Source organism: Physeter macrocephalus, chromosome 17 (assembly GCF_002837175.3).
Source record: "Physeter macrocephalus isolate SW-GA chromosome 17, ASM283717v5, whole genome shotgun sequence".
Classification (NCBI taxonomy): Eukaryota; Metazoa; Chordata; class Mammalia; order Artiodactyla; family Physeteridae; genus Physeter; species Physeter macrocephalus.
The window spans coordinates 27,662,131-27,680,385 of NC_041230.1; the positions used below are offsets into that span (position 1 = coordinate 27,662,131).

Genomic DNA, 18,255 nt, shown 5'->3' on the forward strand with positions numbered 1-18,255 from the left:
TGGATCTATTTTGCTCGGTCGGGCAGGCCGCCGCCTCTCTACTTCCTGCCGCCAGAGGCTCCGGCTGCACTTCCGGCGTGCGTACGCCTCGTCGGGCGCTTTCTTGTTAATGGCGGGTGGCGGCTGCTGAGTGGGACGCAGATAACGGCTGCCCGTACAGGGAACGTCTCCCTGCCTCTCTTTTTCCCCTCGCCGCTAGTGCCCGAGCTCGCCAGCATGTCCGTGGTGCCGCCCAATCGCTCGCAGACCGGCTGGCCCCGCGGGGTCAACCAGTTCGGCAACAAGTACATCCAGCAGACTAAGCCCCTCACCCTGGAGCGCACCATCAACCTGTAAGTGCGGCCTGGCCCTCGCGCGCCCTCCTGTCGGCATCCCTTTCGTCGTGAGCGCCCCTGAAGACTCCAGTCCTCTCCTTCTGGCGCGCCCTCGGGGGACTCCGCTTCTTCGACCTCCAGCACCACGGGGCTAGAGTCCTAGTTGAGAGGGTTTTCCCTTTTCTGGAAAGATGGCTTGTTCCCATGCCCCTGCATTCAGTCATTGTAGGAAAACCCCGTTTGCTGTGAATTCATTCTTTCCTCACCTCTCCGGAGATAAGCGGCCGCAAACCGTGGTGTTTATCCTTCAACGTCGCGTGTATGGCATCGTTTTGTGTGTTTTTATTTGGCATGAGTGGTATAACGTAGCATCGCTTTTGCAGTTTTCGCTTTGCTCTAATAGTAAGCTTTCGAGATCTAGCTATAACGCTTAGGTTTAGTTTTTTTCCTCTGGTGCTTTATTGCGTTTCAGCTTCTGAATACACATTTTATTCGTCTGCTCAGGGCTATCTGGCTTCCCCCTATGCATTCACGTGTCTTCCCTGCCGCAGCGACAGCATCCAAGCGCCCAGGAGGGCCCAGCTTGGGAGGGGGCTGGTGCTTTCATTGTGGTTGGGCTTTCAGACCGTGGCGAGGACCAAAATGTAGCTCCAGAGATCCCATTGCGGGCTGCGTTTATTTTCAGCATCTTTCTGTTTAAGCTCTTCAAGCCATTGTATTTCAAAGCCACTCTCAGAAGTAACGTCGCTGTGACAGGGAATTGACATTCGGGCTGTGTCTTGCTCAAGAAATTATCAGTGTGCTTTTTTTTTTTTTTTTTTTAATCACTTCTGAAATTTTGTGAGGCACCGTAGTGCTGACCCTAATGGAAGAAAACGGCCAGTTTATGCTGGTCAGTATTTAAAGGGTGCAAGGATTTACTGATACTGGTGTTTTGGTAGGACACTAGATATTTCTCTATTTTATATTCAAATAAATGAACTTTCTTTCCTCAAAAGCGATTTGAAATTGAAAAGATGGTTATTGTTTTATTTGACAAAACAGGTACTGGAAATATAGGTAATAAAAATGTTGGGTTTATGAAATCTGGAACTAGTAGATAACAAGTTAATATCTTTAGCTATTACACTAACATAATAGCATTTTAATTTCCTATGATGTCTTTAGAAAAATCCTCATAATATTCCCATGAAATGGGAAAGGGTAAATGTTCTTTTAAAAAATGTGAAAGCACAGCTTTTGGATTACTTTCACTGGTAATTAGAACTAGGACTCACAATTTTCCCTTGATTTACCTTGATTATTGGGTCAATTTGCATCAAGCCATTATATGGAACTAACGGTGAAAATGTTTTAATTTTTGCTCCATTAAAGTTATGGGTTAATGGATTTGCAGTACTTTTCCTCTCCTATATAAGAACAGTATTCAGAAATGATTGTGTTGTGAACTCAGTTCATGTGGGTGAGTAATGGTCTGAATTGAAAACAAGTTCTCTCTCCTCCAAAATATTTCATTAGGAAGTATTGTATGAGATATTGCATGAATGCTTACTTTGTAGCCGGCACCGGGAATAAAGCTGGGTATACAGTGGTGAGGAAGTAAGGTGTAGTCCCTTCTTTACAAAGCTCACAGTATGATGGGAATACTACAGATTCGTCTGGGCTGGCATTCTCATTTCATAGCTGAAAATTCTTACATTTCATCTTGATGGCATCTCTTGATGGGAGAGCTGGCTTTTACAGTAGAGATGTGTTATAGCTGTCTTTAATTCTTTCCAACTCAGGTTGTGAGAACTAAATGTTAATATATATAAAGCATTTTCTTTTTAATTGCAGGGCACACAGTGCTGTGTGGGATTGCTGCTGCTAGTGATGAAGATGTTAGATTTAGCATTGAGTCTACTGGGGAAATTCTTAAAATCTTTAAAGCATCTTGGAAATAGTTCATTTTAGTTATTTTAGAGCTGCTTCACTTATGCCTAGAATTTGGCTTCTGGGATTAAAGTAATTTTTTAAGTTTTGGCAACCTTGATTTGTTCCCCTTTCAAGAATAAGTGGATTAGTTATGCGGTTGTTGATTTCTAATGCAAGGTGTTTGGGTGGACTAAATGCATTGGGGACAGACAGGTGTGGCCAAAGTATTCGTACTCAAACGCTTACTTCTTATGGTAAGTCTTATGATCGAGGGGTTACAAGGTAGTACCTGTGATGAAATATAAATATGAGTTTTTAAACTATCTTTAAGGAAAAAATCTTACTAGGCAAGAAGAAAACTGTCTTCAATATAAGTCGTATTTTGAATTCTTGATAAAGGAGGAGAGACTATTCAGATTACATCTAGTGGGCAAAAGATTCAAATGAGGGGAAAGGAGGAATAAGGATACTGAATAGAATAAATGCAGAAGGCTAAAAGGCTTAGAAGGGAAAGAAACGTTCATCTGAAGAAGAAAGGTATGAGAAAAGTCTCAAGATAGTTGACTGGGAGAAATAGAAAATAACTGAGGAGATGATGGAAAGTGGTGGCTCAGCTTGTAGAAAAAGAGACATTAGCCATTAGCACCCATAGTTAATAGAATTTATGATTAGATTAGTAGAGGAACCCAAGGGTGCATTAGCCAGGTTGGCAGTGTTAGTGTAGCATCCATGATCTAAAACCAGAGGATTACCAGTTATTCAGATAGCCACTCCTCTAAGCATTTAAGGGCTTTTAGGATACTGTCATCTGTGCTTGAAAGTTCAAGTATGAAGTAGCAGCTTGATCTAATGAAAACTCTGGCCTTAGAGTCCAAAGAGCTAGAGTCTAGTCTCCGCTGTCTTATTAACTAGTTGTTTAACTTTGGACATATCCTATTGTCTCTGAGTGTAATATATAAGCTTTTTACCATGGTTTCCTTGTATGTGATTGGTATCTGTCCTGGTAAATTATGTTCTACAGTTCTCTGATGTTTGTCTTTGGATCACAGGTACCCTCTTACCAATTACACTTTTGGTACAAAAGAGCCCCTCTATGAGAAGGACAGCTCCGTTGCAGCCAGATTTCAGCGCATGAGGGAGGAATTTGATAAAATTGGCATGAGGAGGACTGTAGAAGGGGTTTTGATTGTCCATGAGCACCGGCTACCCCATGTGTTACTGCTACAGCTGGGAACAACTTTCTTTAAACTGTAAGTGTCATTGGAAATTAACAACTTTTAATAGGATTGCTGTTCTCTGCAGCTTTGGAATACAGTTTTAGCTTTTAGTCATTTATCTCAACAAACACTGCTGTTAATGGAGTCTTTAGAAAGAGAAACTCAAAAGCATTTTTTTTCTCCAGTGCAGTGCTCATTTATTGCCTAAGTACAAATCTGCATGTTTCTGTGTATTGTTGATGTTAGTGACTGAGCTTGATAGGAGCCCTATGAAACAAATGAGTCTAAGTTCAATTCCTAGGTGTCTTTGTAGCATTACTAAGAACAATTGATAATATTTCCTGCTTAGGATGAATAGTGTTTCCTATTCTTAAAATGGGTTACATTTTTATAGATAATTGTTTAGTTTTCTCATTTAAGCTCATAAATCTCTCAATACGTGTTTAGTCCACAACTATTTGACCAGATTGTACCAAAAAGAGAGTTCTCAAATACATAGTTTGGAAATCTTGAAAAATGCCCCATTCTTCAGATCTAGAGAATGTGGGTCCACTCCTCTCTGGGTGTTTCTCGACTCCATTATCACCAGATAACTTCCATAGAGAAAAGATTGGGATGGACTGGTTTCCAGCAATTATGTGATGTTTATGTTGTGGTACCTATTTTGTCTATTTAAAACTAGGGTTTGTGTACTGTTAGTCTGGCGACTTAACATTATGAATTCAGTTTTCTAACACATTCTCCCCCTCCATTTGACATTTGTTTGCTTTGATTGCCTTATCATGGGATACTGAAATGTGTTATGCAGTTACTTGATAGAAATAATTATATTGGGTTCTTCCTGTTATCCCAAAATTATTTTAAGTTGAAAACTGAAATTCTTAACCTTTATACAGACCTGGTGGTGAGCTTAACCCAGGAGAAGATGAAGTTGAAGGACTAAAACGCTTAATGACAGAGGTATTTTTCTATTTAACCACTTTGCCGGTTTCATTAATGCTTATTTAAATACCATCAACTTAATGCATAATCAGGTTTTTTTATGTCTTGAAAAGGATGAGTTTATTTTAACTATTTAGTTTTCAATAAATAAAACTTAAATCTGAGAGTGTTAGTACAATGTTTATTTTCTGCAAGTTGAACTTATACTTACTTTATCTTAACATTATTTGACATTGATATTGTAGATACAGCAATAATGGTTAATAAAACAACGTTTACTGAGTACTGACTGCTAAGCACTTTAAGTGCTTTACATGCGATAATTCCTTTACTCATCATAACAGCACTAGAAGTGGGTACTATTATTAATCCTGTTTTATAGATAAGGAAATTAGAGCACAGAGAGTTCAAGTAACTTGCTTGATGTTATACAACTAGTGTGTCGTGAAGCTGGAGATTTGAATGCAGGTAGTTTTATTCCAGAGTAGGTGTCAATAGAATTTTGACAAGGGAATGATTCCTGTTATATACCTGTTTTCATTTTTGCCCATATCTTTTTGGCTTTGCCCAAGTTGTGCTACTTCTTAGAAGTTGTTCTAATGTCTCCCTCTAAAGACTTGGGGCCAAATGCGTATAGATGCTGGAGGTTTTTGAGACTGTAAGCTGTTTTCTATTAAATATTTTTCTTTTTTAGCATGCAATCCCCCCACCCCCTTAGTTACAAAACTAATACATATTCTGTATAACAGCCTTGGCAGATACAGAAAGTAGGAGAGACAAAACTAAAATCACCTGTAATTCTACCACTTTGACCTATTAGTTTGTCTTTTTCGTATTTTTTAAATGCATTACAACTCTTAAATACTGTGCTGCGTTTGGACTTCCATTTACATATGGTAGATTGAACCTACCTGCTTACCTCAGCTTTTTCTCATAACTCTACCTACAAGTAGTAAAGGGGTTTTAGAAAGATAAAAATCCAGTAGGACTGAGGGAGTGCAAAATGAGATAGCAGCAAGAAAAAACTGTTAGAAGCTAGAAAGCAGATGAGCTTTCATCTGCTAGAAAGCAGATGAGCAAATCATAACTGACTTAGCCAAAACCTCAGCCCAGCAGAAGGGCAAGTCCAGGACCCAGCACTGTAGAACACCAGAAAGGCCAAGGAATTGGAGGTGCCTAGTGCCAGTGAAAGAGGGGGCATGCATGGACTGAAAACTGAATTGACTGGCAGTCTGTATAGAATTATTTATATACCTAGATCGTCTTCCCCACTCTGTACATTTAGGCAAAGACTGGCTGCTGATTAATTCTCTGTAGAGATTGAATCAGAAAACACTAAACAATGAAAAAGTTGAGGAGGTAGGGAGAATACATGAAAGTTTACATCCTGAATAGGGAGACTTATAGACTTCTACCAGTTTAATGGAGGGACATTGTACAAAATACCTAACTAGTACTCCTTACAACTGTCAAGGTTATAAAACATAAGGAAAGTTTGAGAAACTGTCACAGTCTAGAGGAGCCTGAGGAAAAATGCAAATATAATGTGATATCCTAGATGGGATTCTGGAACTGAAAAAAGGACATTAGGTAAAAACTAAGGTCATCTAATTAAAATACAGACTTCAGTTCATAAGGAGGTATCGGTATTGGTTCATCAGTTGTGGCAAATGTGCTATCCTCATGTAAGATGTTAAAAGTAGGGAAAACCGGGTATGGGATATATGGGAAGTCTCTGTGCCATCTTTTCAACTTTTCTGTAAATGTAAAACTGAGATAAACTGTCTATTTAAAAACAAGAAGAATGCTTTTAAAAATAGAGGCAAATATTGGGGGAAAACAGCTAAGAGTTGAAAGTTATAGCCAGTGGGAATGGTGAAGTGGGACAAGGAGCTATTCTTTCTCATTACGAATTTTTGACCAATTAAAATATATAGAATATAGCTTTGATTAAAATAACCTTAATCTTATGTTATACATATTTATAGAAAAGAAAATTGTGAATTTGGCACACTTATTTCTATAGGTTGGTTAGATGGGTGATTTACAAAAGCTACAGTTGATTCTAGAAAAAACTTGTATGCCATTGGCTGGTGTAGGTAATTGATCACCTTTGGTTTTCCATGCGTAGCAAGGGCATAGAACAGATGTGTTGGTCCTCCATGGTTATATTGATGCTAGACTGCTAATTTTGAACTAATAGTGTGTCTTGGGCAGAGTGACACAGATAATAAATAATAAACAAATTATAGAAAGGAAATCCATGTGGGAGGCATATTAGCCATTAGTCTCCATTAGGAGTGCTGCCAAAGATTTTTTCTTCACTGAAGAAGGATATTCATGGCTATGTATATTTCGTTGTTTACTGGCTCTATCATTTCTTTTTGACAGATATTGGGTCGTCAAGATGGAGTCCTGCAAGACTGGGTTATTGATGACTGCATTGGTAACTGGTGGAGACCAAATTTTGAACCTCCTCAGGTTAGTGTTCAGTTACATTTGCTGGGCATTTGGGGAAGTAGGAAGCTGATTTAATTCCAGCCATTTAAAAAGATCATAGTAGAATTTGACTTGAAATTTCCTTTCTTCCCTCCTTAATTTAAATTTTTAAAGTCAAGCATTTTTTCTTTTAAAGGAAAATTTCAAATATATACAAAAGTAGAATAGTAAAAGTAAACAAACCTCATTATCTATCATCCACCCTCAGCAGTTAGCAACTCATGGTCAGACTTCACCAACCCTATCCCTCCCCTGACTCCTCCATTCCTGCTACCCTCATCTTGGGTTATTTTAAAGCAAATCCTAGATATAATTTCAGTTGTAAATATTTTAATGTGCATCTCTAAAAAGTAAGGATCTTTTTAAAAACATAACCACAGTATTACCATTATCATACTAAAAATAAATAATTTCATAATATCATTAAATGTGTAGTCACTGTTCACATACCCCTGATAGTTTCAAATTTTATTTTTATAATTTGTTTGAATTTAGGATAGTCTCTTTTTAAAAAATTTATTATTTATTTATTTATTTTTGGCTGCGCTGGATCTTCATTGTGGTGTGTGGGCTTCTCACTGCGGTGGCTTCTCTTGTTGCGGAGCATGGGCTCTAGGCACGTGGGCTTCAGTAGTTGTAGCACACGGTAGTTGTGGCTCACAGGCTTAGTTGCACTGCAGCATGTGGGATCTTCCTGGACCAGGGTTCGAACCTGTGTTCCCTGCATTGGCAGGTGGATTGTTAACCACTGCACCACCAGGGGAGTCCCTAGGATAGTCTCTTAAGTCTCTTTTTCTTCTGTAGGTTGGCTCCCTGTCTTTCTTTTTTTCCGTGTAATTTATTTGTTGATGGAGACAGGCCATTTAAAGTACTTAGTGTTTCCATTGCTGATTGCATGCCCCTGTTATTATCGAACACATAGCTTTCTCCTCCGTGTCCTATATAAATTGGTTAGTTAGATCACGAGACTGGATTTGGGTACAGTTTTTTTGTGAAGGGGGTACAAGGCTTGTCATAGGTGGTATATTATTTATCTATTGCTGTATACGTATTTTCCCAAAACTTAGCAGCCTAAAACAACAGACTTTATTATCTTAGTTTCTCAGGGTAAGGCATCTGGGAGCTGCTTAGCTGGGTGATTCTGTCACCCAGCTAAGTTATAGTCAAGTTCTTGGCCGGGATTGCATTATCTCAAGGCTGGACTGAGGCTGAATTATCTGATCCCAAGCTCACACATGTATTTGTCAGCATACTTCCCAGTTCCTCCTGGGCTGTTGGATTGAAGGCTTCAGTTCCTTGTTGGCTGCTGACCGAAGGCCTCCCTCAGTTTTTGTGAGAGCCTCTCCATAGGGCAACTCCTAGTAAGACAGCTGGCATCCCAGTCTGTTATAACCTTATCTTCGCAGTGACATACCATCACTTCTGCTGTATGCTATTGGTCACACAGACCAACATAGTACATTGTGGGAGGAGATACCATGAGACAGGGATCATTGAGGGTGATCTTGGAGCCTGGCTACCACAGGTGGTATTGTTTACTTCCATCAGGAATTTTCTAATGTCTGGTTGTTTCTTTTCGTAATGTTAGTATCTCATGGGTAATAGTTTCCTAGATCTAGTAATTCATCAGGATTGTGTTCCTTATGTAAAGAAAAACTTACCAATTATTTGTTACCCTGAGGTATAGTTTGTGTAGGAAAAAATAGATGCTTCTTTTCCTCTACTTACCGGTGTTCAGAAGAATGAGTTAATTTCTTAGCATCCTCCAAAGTCATGACTTTATTCAAAAAGAGAGTAAGACAAAGGCTTGGGTGCAGGTAGGTTGTTTGGGATGTGATCCCAGGAAGCAGCAGAGTGCAGGGAAAGGGAGACCAGAAGCAGCAGAAGTTTTTTTTTTTTTTAAAGGGTACATAATTGATCTTATTACAGGTGTGGGTAACTGGATTGATCCTGCTAAGGACCGTGAGGAACCATGTGGGATGCACCTCAGAATTGTCTGTTGGAAGGATGGAAGGCCAGGGACTTCCATCCCCCATTGGATGAGGGTTGTAGTAACTCCCTTGCACTTTCATGTTGAGAATTATCACTGGTTGAGAGAATTTCAAGGGCTTTGGAAATGCTTTGAGGCTGAAAAGCAAGAGTGGGACGTTGGAAGCAAGCAAGGGAGCTTTTTGACACTTTAAAGCACAGCCTCCCTGAAATTTGAGGTGGGATGAGAAACTGATGAGAGCACAAAAAGCATCTCTTTTGGTGACCTTTTTGACATGTCGTTTGACCTAATGGGTTTCAATATATTTGATGTGTTTTAATCCATTGTAATGATTGATAATGTTACTAATGCTCAAATTTTCCTATCTTTGACTAATGGGAGCCTTTGTAAGTTGGATCCTGAATTCTTCTGACAAGGCTCTATGCCTTTGATAACTTCTTTGCATGATAAGATGTTCCAGGTCAAGAATTGAACAGAATATTAGCCAAGCAGAAGACTGTTGTGTTTGTTGTCTTCTGACTCTGGTGCAGCTGCAGGCGCTGTGGAAGCTGGTGCTCGTGCTCACCCCCCGAGGATTGTCTTGGTGTTAGGAAAGTATAATTTCTTCTGGAAATAGTGACGTTCCTGGTCCAAAGATAGATAGAACAATTATTATAAACTGTTTTTGGTTTCTTGAACATTCCTTGATCTAACTGGAAAATGCTCAGTAATAATACCAACATTTTCCAGGCTACTTTTCTGAATAACCCTCATTCACCTCCCCTACCACGGTTCTAGGACAGTTCTCTTAATTCACTGAACCCTAAGCTTGGCTCTGTTAGTATAAGATATGACATAAGGATTGTGTGTTTATTTAGTAAATTTAGGGTATTGGTTAGGTGTCAGTGGGAATAGAGCATCACACCATGTCCCTGGTCTTTTTGTATAAAGTGCAGTTGGCTTAAACACCAAGATGAGGAACGGAAAAGAAAGGCTTAAACGAAAAGGAACATATAGCCTCAAGTAGAAGAAAATTGGGGTAATGCTGGTCACTGGTTTGGCCATGGTTTGGAAACTTGTTGTATGTGAACCACAGGTCTCACTGTACTGTTCAGGCTCTTCTCACTTCTTTGTCCCTCTGTTGCTGCCGATATGCCTGGTTTTCATGATAGTGTAGGGTACCTCCAAAGTCTAGGATAACTGTCTTGATTCATTATACCCTAGGGATGGCTCTGGTACATAATTATTCTAGCCAGAGTACTGGTTGGGTGCCATTGGGACAGCATAGTGGGAAATAACATAGGCTTTTATAGTTAGATGAGAGTTGGATAGATTCAATTGAATCCTGGCATCACTGCTTAGCTGTGTCATCATGGGAAAAGGTACTTAGCCTCTCTGCACAAGTTCCTTACATAAAATGGGGGTGATAATACCTCCTTTTGGCAGCCACTGTTTTAATCCTCCTTTCGCATTACGCCTATTTTCAGCACTTTTTAATTCCCCTGCCCTTCAGTACTCCAAAAGAAAAGTAGATTTTTCTGAATGTATTATGGGGAGATGTAGGAGAGGTTTTCATTATACGCACACAGTAGAACAAAAAGAAGTCTCTATCTTAGACTTTTAAAATTCTCTGTGTTAAAATTCTTCTTTCTCAGGTAGCAACCTTCTCTCTCTGATTCTCTTCATCCCTTTAAATTCTTCAAAATATTTTCTTATTTTTCACAAGCAATTTGACTTTGTCCAGCTGACAAAGAAGGCTCACCTGGTATTCCTGCAGCATGTGTCCCATGTGCGTGTGTGGTTGTTGTGGGGAGGAATGTCCTGTTAAATACCTCACGGGCTGTATTTAAACTTTTAATATAGTAAACATGTCCACATCAAGAGTCTAGAAAATTTAACTTAGTAATGATATATTTTTAAAAGACAACTTTCATTAGAAACATCAATATCAGACTTCATTGTGTTTAAACTTCTCAAGCAATAAATCCTATGTGTACACATTTAATTGTCTTGAACAGTTGAATGGTTTACTACTTGATATTTTATATTTATTAAAGCATTTATTTATTAGTACATCTGTTAGGTAACAGATCCTGGTAAAGGGAAGACTAGAAAGGATTCTTCTTCTCCAAGCAGTTTACAGTATATTGGGGAGTAAACATGTAAGAAATAAATGAAACCATGTTATACATGTTAATATTGTGTTGGGGTTATGAGGAACTTGGTCTCAGAGGGCTGATATTTGAGCTTAATGTCTGAAACAGGAGAAGTTGGTCACTGGAGGCATGGGAGGTATCAGGGATGTCTTGGAAACTACAAATTGTTTTCTTGTTATTTTAGTATCCATATATTCCTGCACATATTACAAAACCTAAGGAACACAAGAAGTTGTTTTTGGTTCAGCTTCAAGAGAAGGGTAAGTTATTTTGTTTTTGAAGGCAGCCATCTAAAAACTTTTGCAGTGTAATTTCAAGGATACTTCTATTTGTGTTTTTCCCAAGTTCCTTGAATTTGGGGATTTATCATTAAACTAAAAGCACATACCATTTTTATACAGAATTACCTAGTTTTTCTTGGATCTGCCAGTCATGTTACAGGGAAAAGTAAGTAACTAGAGCCTAAAATACCAGATTATTGTATTTTTAATAACTGTTTAGCTGCTTGTATTGATTTTCACATTGTGATAAACTGAAAATTTTAGGAGACAGATGAATTGATTTTTTTAATATAGTCTTTAGCTCTGTTGTGCATATTAACAAATAATTGATTTTTTGGATACTTTTAAAATGGAATTCAAAATAAATTAGAAGCTCAGGGGTCTTCTTCCCCTTCTCCCAGGGCCAGCACTCATAAGGTGCTTTTGGTTGTTAACAGCATAGATCTCTTTAGACAGTTAGTTTCAAAGCTGTGACTATGAACTTTGCTTAAAAGACAAAACCAAAGTGTGTTAATGGGAGTTATCTTTTTCCTCAAAAGTTTCTCAAATGTAAAATTGGTTATTACTTTACTAGTGAAGTAGAAGCAGTGATTATATAAGAAAATATAGAAAATGAATACTGTTTTATCTTATTTTAGCCTTGTTTGCAGTCCCTAAAAATTACAAGCTGGTAGCTGCACCACTGTTTGAACTGTATGACAATGCACCTGGATATGGACCCATCATTTCTAGTCTCCCCCAGCTTTTGAGCAGGTATGGAAAGTTGGATGTTTTGTGGTTGATTAGTCTAAACTGCCAGATTTAAAATAATCCAAGCCACTTGAGGAGGGACAGTTCATAAATTTTAGTCTTCACGGAAACTAAGACAGTAGATGGATCCTCAGGTCTTGTGCAGACTAAGCCAAAGATTAAATATGACTGTGTCCTCAGACCCTAAGTTGCAGCATGACATTCTGGTATTTGTACATCTGTTCTTCCCCAAATCTGATATTCTCTACAGTTAACTTTGAAGTCTTCATTCAAAGAAGAGATGGTAAAATAGTGGTCAGCAATGTATAATAAAAATGAGGATGAAATTTGGAAATCTGTTCAGGTCCAAGTTTGGGGCATGTGGGATTAAGTCGTCCTGAATTTTTACATGGAATTTTATTTTTATTTTTATTTTTTTTTTAAGGCAGATGGAGTGATGAGAAATGTGTGTTGTTTTGTTTTTTAAATTGACTTGTACTGGTTGAGGTCCTTGAGTCAATCAGAATAACATAGTGGTTAATAATATGGATTCTACAGTCAGGGTTTGGATTTGAATTCCATCTTCATTGCCTCCTGGCAGTGTGACCTTTGACAAATTATTATACCTGTTTCTTGATCTGTAAATGGGGATGGTAGTCCCAGCTTCATAGAATTGTGAGGACTAAATGAAATAACACATATAAAGTGTTTAGAAAAATGCCAGGCACCTGGTAAGTGCTTAATAAATGTTAGTTTAAAAACAATTTCAGTAGTGATTTTGGCCCTTCTATGAAAGCTTGTTTAGTATGAAATTGGTCTTTCTATTTTGGCACAGAAATCAGAATTCATCTTTTGCTCCTCTGCTTTGGTCTGCTGATGGGTTACACGTTGAAGTATGGGATATGAAAAAAGAGTCATATTATTCATTTATTTAAACACTACCTATCAGGTAACAGGAATTGTGCTGAGTGGTCAGAATACAATGAGGTATAAAAACTTTTCCTTCCCTCAAGGAAAGTGGATAATTAATCAAATTTACACTCTTAAAAGTTTTATAAATTTTAAGTATTCAGCGATACTGTTATTTAATGTGTAAGATGTGACAGGTGGAAGAAAAGGGTGTCTCTGTGTAGAAAATGCCCAGAATGTCAAGGGAGGGTTGAAATGTCCAAATAAATTTCTTTATCAACTAAGGTAGAAACTATGTAAATAATACTGTTTTTAATAAAGATATTGTTCTTTTTAAAATTCAGGTTCAATTTTATATACAACTGAATTCCTGCGCAGCAGAGAAGTAAGGGAAGCCGTCTCTGTGAGCACAGCTATACACAGTGTAGAATAAACATGCTAGAAAAGTTCTTTTGGTTTTATCTCTTCCCCAGTCCCTAAATTACCACCTGCTTTCTGTTGTTTGAATAGTAAAGTTAATATGAAAAACTCGATTGTGGTGTAAACAAATGTGATAATGTTTAATTTACTTTTGGTTCTACTCATACTTTTTTGTACAACATTAAAGAAAGTGGACTTCTTTCTATTTGTTTTTTTCTTGTTGTTTTGTTTTTTAATTTCACATTAAACTTGTAAAATTCTTACAGGCAAGGATTGCTTTTCCCCCACTAGGCAGGTGAATGTTAAGAGACAATGGCAGGTTTAGGTCAATAAAGTTTGTGGGACCCTTGCTCCGATACCATTCTTGGGGGTATACTCCAAGACCGTGTTATAGGTCTTTGTGATGAGGATCTTCTGTTACTTTTGGGAGCTAGATTTGCTTGAGTGAGTCCAAGGTGCAACTCCTGTACCAGTTTTACACTCTTAATGAGTTGTATTACAGCAGAACTCCCAGTGTATTACTGACTAGTACATTTTATACCGGTATCACCAGATGTTACTTCACAAACAACAGATCCTAATTAAACAGACGGGAAATTATTAAAATTGACTAGGCTGGGGAAAGTTTTGGGCATTGGTATAAAAAGAGATCCAGCGCTCATTAGAGCCCTCCCCCATAATGCACAAATTCCAACATTTGTGCTCTTGGAATTTATGTATCTTAGTTATTCTTACAATCATGGTAAAATGGTGATCTGTGAAGGTTGAAAGAAGTTTCTAAAAGTGGGTCTGTTAACGTTTTGAACTCTTGGATTGTAAAGTTCGTTATTTCAATTGACGTGAAGTTACAGTGAAAGAGATGAAAATTTGGTTTTAACAAGTGACACAAAGCCTTTTCAAAAATATTTTGGAATGATCTGAATCAGAATTAGATTTTGTCAGCCTAAGAGAAAAATACCAAATTTAAAAATCTTTTAAAAACACTGCTAAATTAGGATCAAATTTGAGGGAATTAAAAAAAAAATCTTAAGGCAAAAGAGTTTGCTGGTCGTGTTATTGCTTAATGGTATATTGTGTATGTCTTATTACAAATGATTGACTATAGGTTTAATGTAGAGGAAATCTTATAAGATGCAGCTACTTAAAGAAAAGAGATTGACACAGTTAATGTTTTTAATAGATAGAAATGACTTTTTGGTTAGTTGTATGTCTTTACGGTACTGACCACAGGGCTGTTCTCCTGAATATTGGGTGATGTGAAAGATACATCATACATTCTTCCCTATTTAGACTTGAGAAAATCAGACCAAGAGCAATTGAGCAATTATATTTATAAACATTCAAGTTTATTTAGTTGAGGTCCTGTCAAATCTTCACACAATTACGTATCTAATAGTGACTATAACTGTGCCCATGCTTAGTAGTAGGTGAGCACCAATCTCCAGGACCAAAAATGACCAGGGATCTCCTTTGAAAAGCCCCTAGTTTTGTGGATAGTCGTCCTCTTTCAAGGGTAACAGTCCTGCCTTTCTGGTTTACATTCACTTGTTTCTAACTTAACTGTAATTTTACTGGTGAGCTCACTGATGAATCCTACAAGATTGGGGAAGGCAGAGATGGAGATGGCGCGATCTAGCCCACCTTCCCTGATTGTTTCTGAATCCAAGTGAAAAGCTGTAGTGATGACTTGCAGGTGTGTTAGCTCCTGCCATTTGGGGAGAGTGAGGAGAGGCAGACTTTTTCTTGGTGTGATTTATAAAGTGCTGTCAGTAAGGAGTGTTTGAGTTGAAGAGTCATCTGATTCGAGGCCACTCGTGTCCTTTTGTAACTTAAGCTTTGACCTAGAAATTCTTTCTTGAGCATTACTTCCCAGTTGTATAAGTGCTTGAGTCAGTCATCCATACCCTGGGGCTTAAGTGAGAAAAACAGTAAGTTGGCTGAGTTAGTAACTTTGGAATATAATAGATCTGGTTTTGAGTGTAAAATTCATAACACAAACACAAATTTTTAAAACTTGTATTTGAACTGGTTAGTTATAGTTGTATCCCAATGCTCTCTTGTTAAGTTTCCTGATGAAGATAGTAGAACTAGGGAAGTTCAAATTTGATGTATTCCATTAGAAAGAGGGTACAAGGGTACTGTTTAACACTTTGGTTAGGTAAGTTCTTATCACACTTCTTCAAGAACCAACAGTCTTAAAATGTGCATTCCAATTCTCTACATAATAAATACTGACTAGTTTTTAAATGAGTTCTTGATTAACTTATATTTTTGAATGCCTTCTATGTTCCAGGTTTGTTTGTAAATGAGAGCCCACTTTTGCATTGTATAATTACAATGTATGCCGTGTTCTTTTCCCTGAGTAATTAAGTAGTGAATATTCTAATAAGACTACTAAATGGCATTGGAAAATATTCAGTAGGTTGAGGGAAAAACTAAAAAGTTTTACTCATGTTTTAAATCATTTAGGATTGACATCCCTTTGAAGAAAAGCGAAATCTATTTTTTTCTATGTGATGAAGACTTGTGATTTTTTTAAAAGTAGATAATACTTAAAATAGCATTATGATAATTCTGTGTATGAATTTGTACTTTTAACGGTAGTTAAGACTTTTTACTTTCTATCGTCTTCCCTTGTAATTAGCATTGTATGGTTCAGTTATTATTTTTTATATTTAAGGGTTCTGTTAAGTTAGCATTTTATTTGGATAAAACATACCCATACTAGCCAGTATGTTTTCTTACATGGTTAATTAGAAGTGAGAGGTAGAGGTCCTCCAAATTCAGCAGGCCAGCAGGCAATCAGCTTAAAATTCCCTTTCTTAAATGGTGCGACTCTTACACTCTCAGGTTTTTAATGACTTCATTTTCTGAGATGAAATTCTTGGAGTACCTTTTCCATGTTGGAGTTCCTCAAACTTGATGTTTTCACTAGTTCATAGTGTTTGGAACAGTATGTGCCCATCACTAAGACTGCTTCAGAGTGCAAAATTTTGTATGTCCCATTGTCAGAGAAGGCTTAGTGGGTTTTGACTGTAATACAAGTCAGCTTATATAAGCATGAGGTTTGATTTCCTATAATTATTCCACATGTTTTACATTACTCATTATTTGGGTTAAACTGGACTCATTTGAAGCAGTTTGCCTTTGCTAAATATGTAATGAGAATCATAATACTGTAATTTGACTTGAGCCATAAAACACATTTTAATATTAGCTTATATTTATCTAGCTTGTTTTTGTGAAAAAACTGTCTAAAACCTAAGTAAATCTAGATTAAGCCAGTTTAGATGTAATTTGTATTTTAGTGATGGATTGTATCGTAAGACTAGAGCTAAATTGAGAAAATGTATTATGTTCTGTTAAGGGAAAGATCAACACATTTAAAAACTTAAACTTTGGTTGCTGCGTTCACATCATAATGTACAAGCATCATTTATAGTTTGGCTTTGAGAATTTCTCTGGCATTAAGTTTATAGAAAAATGTATAAAAGAAACTGAAGTTTTGGTTATATTTTTATATTTGTAAAGTAAAAGTTTGATTAAAATAGTCACTGTTCTTTTTTTATTTTATTGTCATTTCAATAAAAAAAATTAGAATGACTCTGTGATTTTGTGTGTGGCTACTAATCTTAGCGTGCCATTAGAAATCCTGCACGGTTCTTTTTCAGTGTCAGTGGCCAGAGGCCATTACATTAGGTAAGAGACAACTTGCATAACAGCAAGGGCTTGAAGACCTGGGACATCCATGTTGCCCTCCCCTTGCATTCCTCCATTGTGTGTTGGCAGTTGTCTTAGGCAGATTCGGTTTCCTGCAATGTGAAAGGGTCATTGGATTTGGAACCTGAAGACTGGCATTTAGAAGTTGCCGTGCAATTTTGTTAACTGTGTTATATCATTGAGGACTCAGTTTCCAAAGAGAGTATTGACTTTAGTTTTGTTTTTTTAATCAAACTTGCTTGGAGGTCATGATGTGCTGTGACACCATGCTTGCTACTTTTGTACTTTTGTAATATTGGGTTGGCCAAAAAGTTCACTTGGTTTTAAGTAAAAATAAAAAACATTTTTCATTTTCACCAAGAACTTTATTGAACGATGTATTCGTTAACCGAATGAACTTTTTGGCCAACCCAATACTTTGCAATTTAATTTCATTATTGTAATAGAAACAGTTTACTCAAAATGTGAGAATATATGTGTAATAAAACCATAGACTTGAGACTTTATATCTGAACAAAAGTTGAACAAAACTTGATACAGTTATTGCAGAGTTTTTCTGAAAATTTTACTAGTTCATAGCAGGCACCAAAGAGCTATGAAAAAATTATGAAAGAAAAGCTAGAAACTGAAATGTTCCCATTAACTTACTTTTTTCCCTATGAACTTGAGTTGATTATTTTTTCCCCTCTGCTAGATTTAGTAATGGAACACATTGGTCCAGCTAATGAAAACACAAGCAGAATTCCGTGGGAGCACAATGAAGGCTAATGGATTAGATGATGAAGTTCAGTTCCTAGGCTGCTGAGAACCTTAAACAACATCCAGACTACTCAGCGTTTCTCACGGGATGGTGAAAATCAAATGAGGTCATGAATATAGAAGGCTTTTGGATATTTTAAAAAATGAAAAGAGCAATAATGTATCTAGATATGAATCTTCACAACTCTGTTTTGTCTGAAATGTTATATTTATTTCCTTTAAATCAAACCAAATCAGAGCCCCCATCTCACAAAATGGCAGGGAATTCAGTCTCACTCATTATTGGGAATAGGGGACCTACCCAAAGTCATACGAATCCAGAAAGCATAAATGGTACTCTGAAATGAAGGTGGGGGTGGGGAGACCTCTAGCTTCCATCATGGACTCCATGGATATTTGTCCAAGCTGAACTAGCTTCTTAAGTCT

The 18,255-nt window shown here is 37.3% G+C and overlaps 1 protein-coding gene across 4 annotated transcripts; it reads left to right on the forward strand.

Annotated features, from left to right (window-relative positions):
- The first annotated feature begins 59 nt into the window (after positions 1-59).
- NUDT21 (nudix hydrolase 21) lies at positions 60-17,978 on the forward strand. Of its 4 annotated transcripts, none has more exons than XM_007106400.4 (7): positions 60-332; positions 3,278-3,478; positions 4,342-4,405; positions 6,779-6,868; positions 11,196-11,271; positions 11,931-12,045; positions 13,275-13,557. In XM_007106400.4, the coding sequence occupies exons 1-7, from the start codon at positions 217-219 to the stop codon at positions 13,294-13,296; spliced, it is 684 nt and encodes a 227-aa protein (XP_007106462.1). In that variant the 5' UTR covers positions 60-216; the 3' UTR covers positions 13,297-13,557. The 4 variants fall into 4 exon arrangements, with proteins under 4 accessions (XP_007106462.1, XP_007106461.1, XP_028333831.1 ...); XM_007106399.4 differs by lacking the exon at positions 13,275-13,557 and adding an exon at positions 17,765-17,959 and having other exon boundaries at positions 67-332; XM_028478030.2 differs by lacking the exons at positions 60-332; positions 13,275-13,557 and adding exons at positions 355-633; positions 17,765-17,978.
- The last annotated feature ends 277 nt before the right edge of the window (positions 17,979-18,255 follow it).

Bases quoted from the DNA above. Each gene is read 5' to 3' on its own strand.
- NUDT21 (XM_028478030.2), top strand. From the start codon at position 506: ATGGCTTGTTCCCATGCCCCTGCATTCAGTCATTGTAGGAAAACCCCG. The intron at 6,869-11,195 runs GTTAGTGTTCAG...TTGTTATTTTAG, and splicing joins CAAATTTTGAACCTCCTCAG to TATCCATATATTCCTGCACA. The intron at 12,046-17,764 runs GTATGGAAAGTT...CCCCTCTGCTAG, and splicing joins CTCCCCCAGCTTTTGAGCAG to ATTTAGTAATGGAACACATT.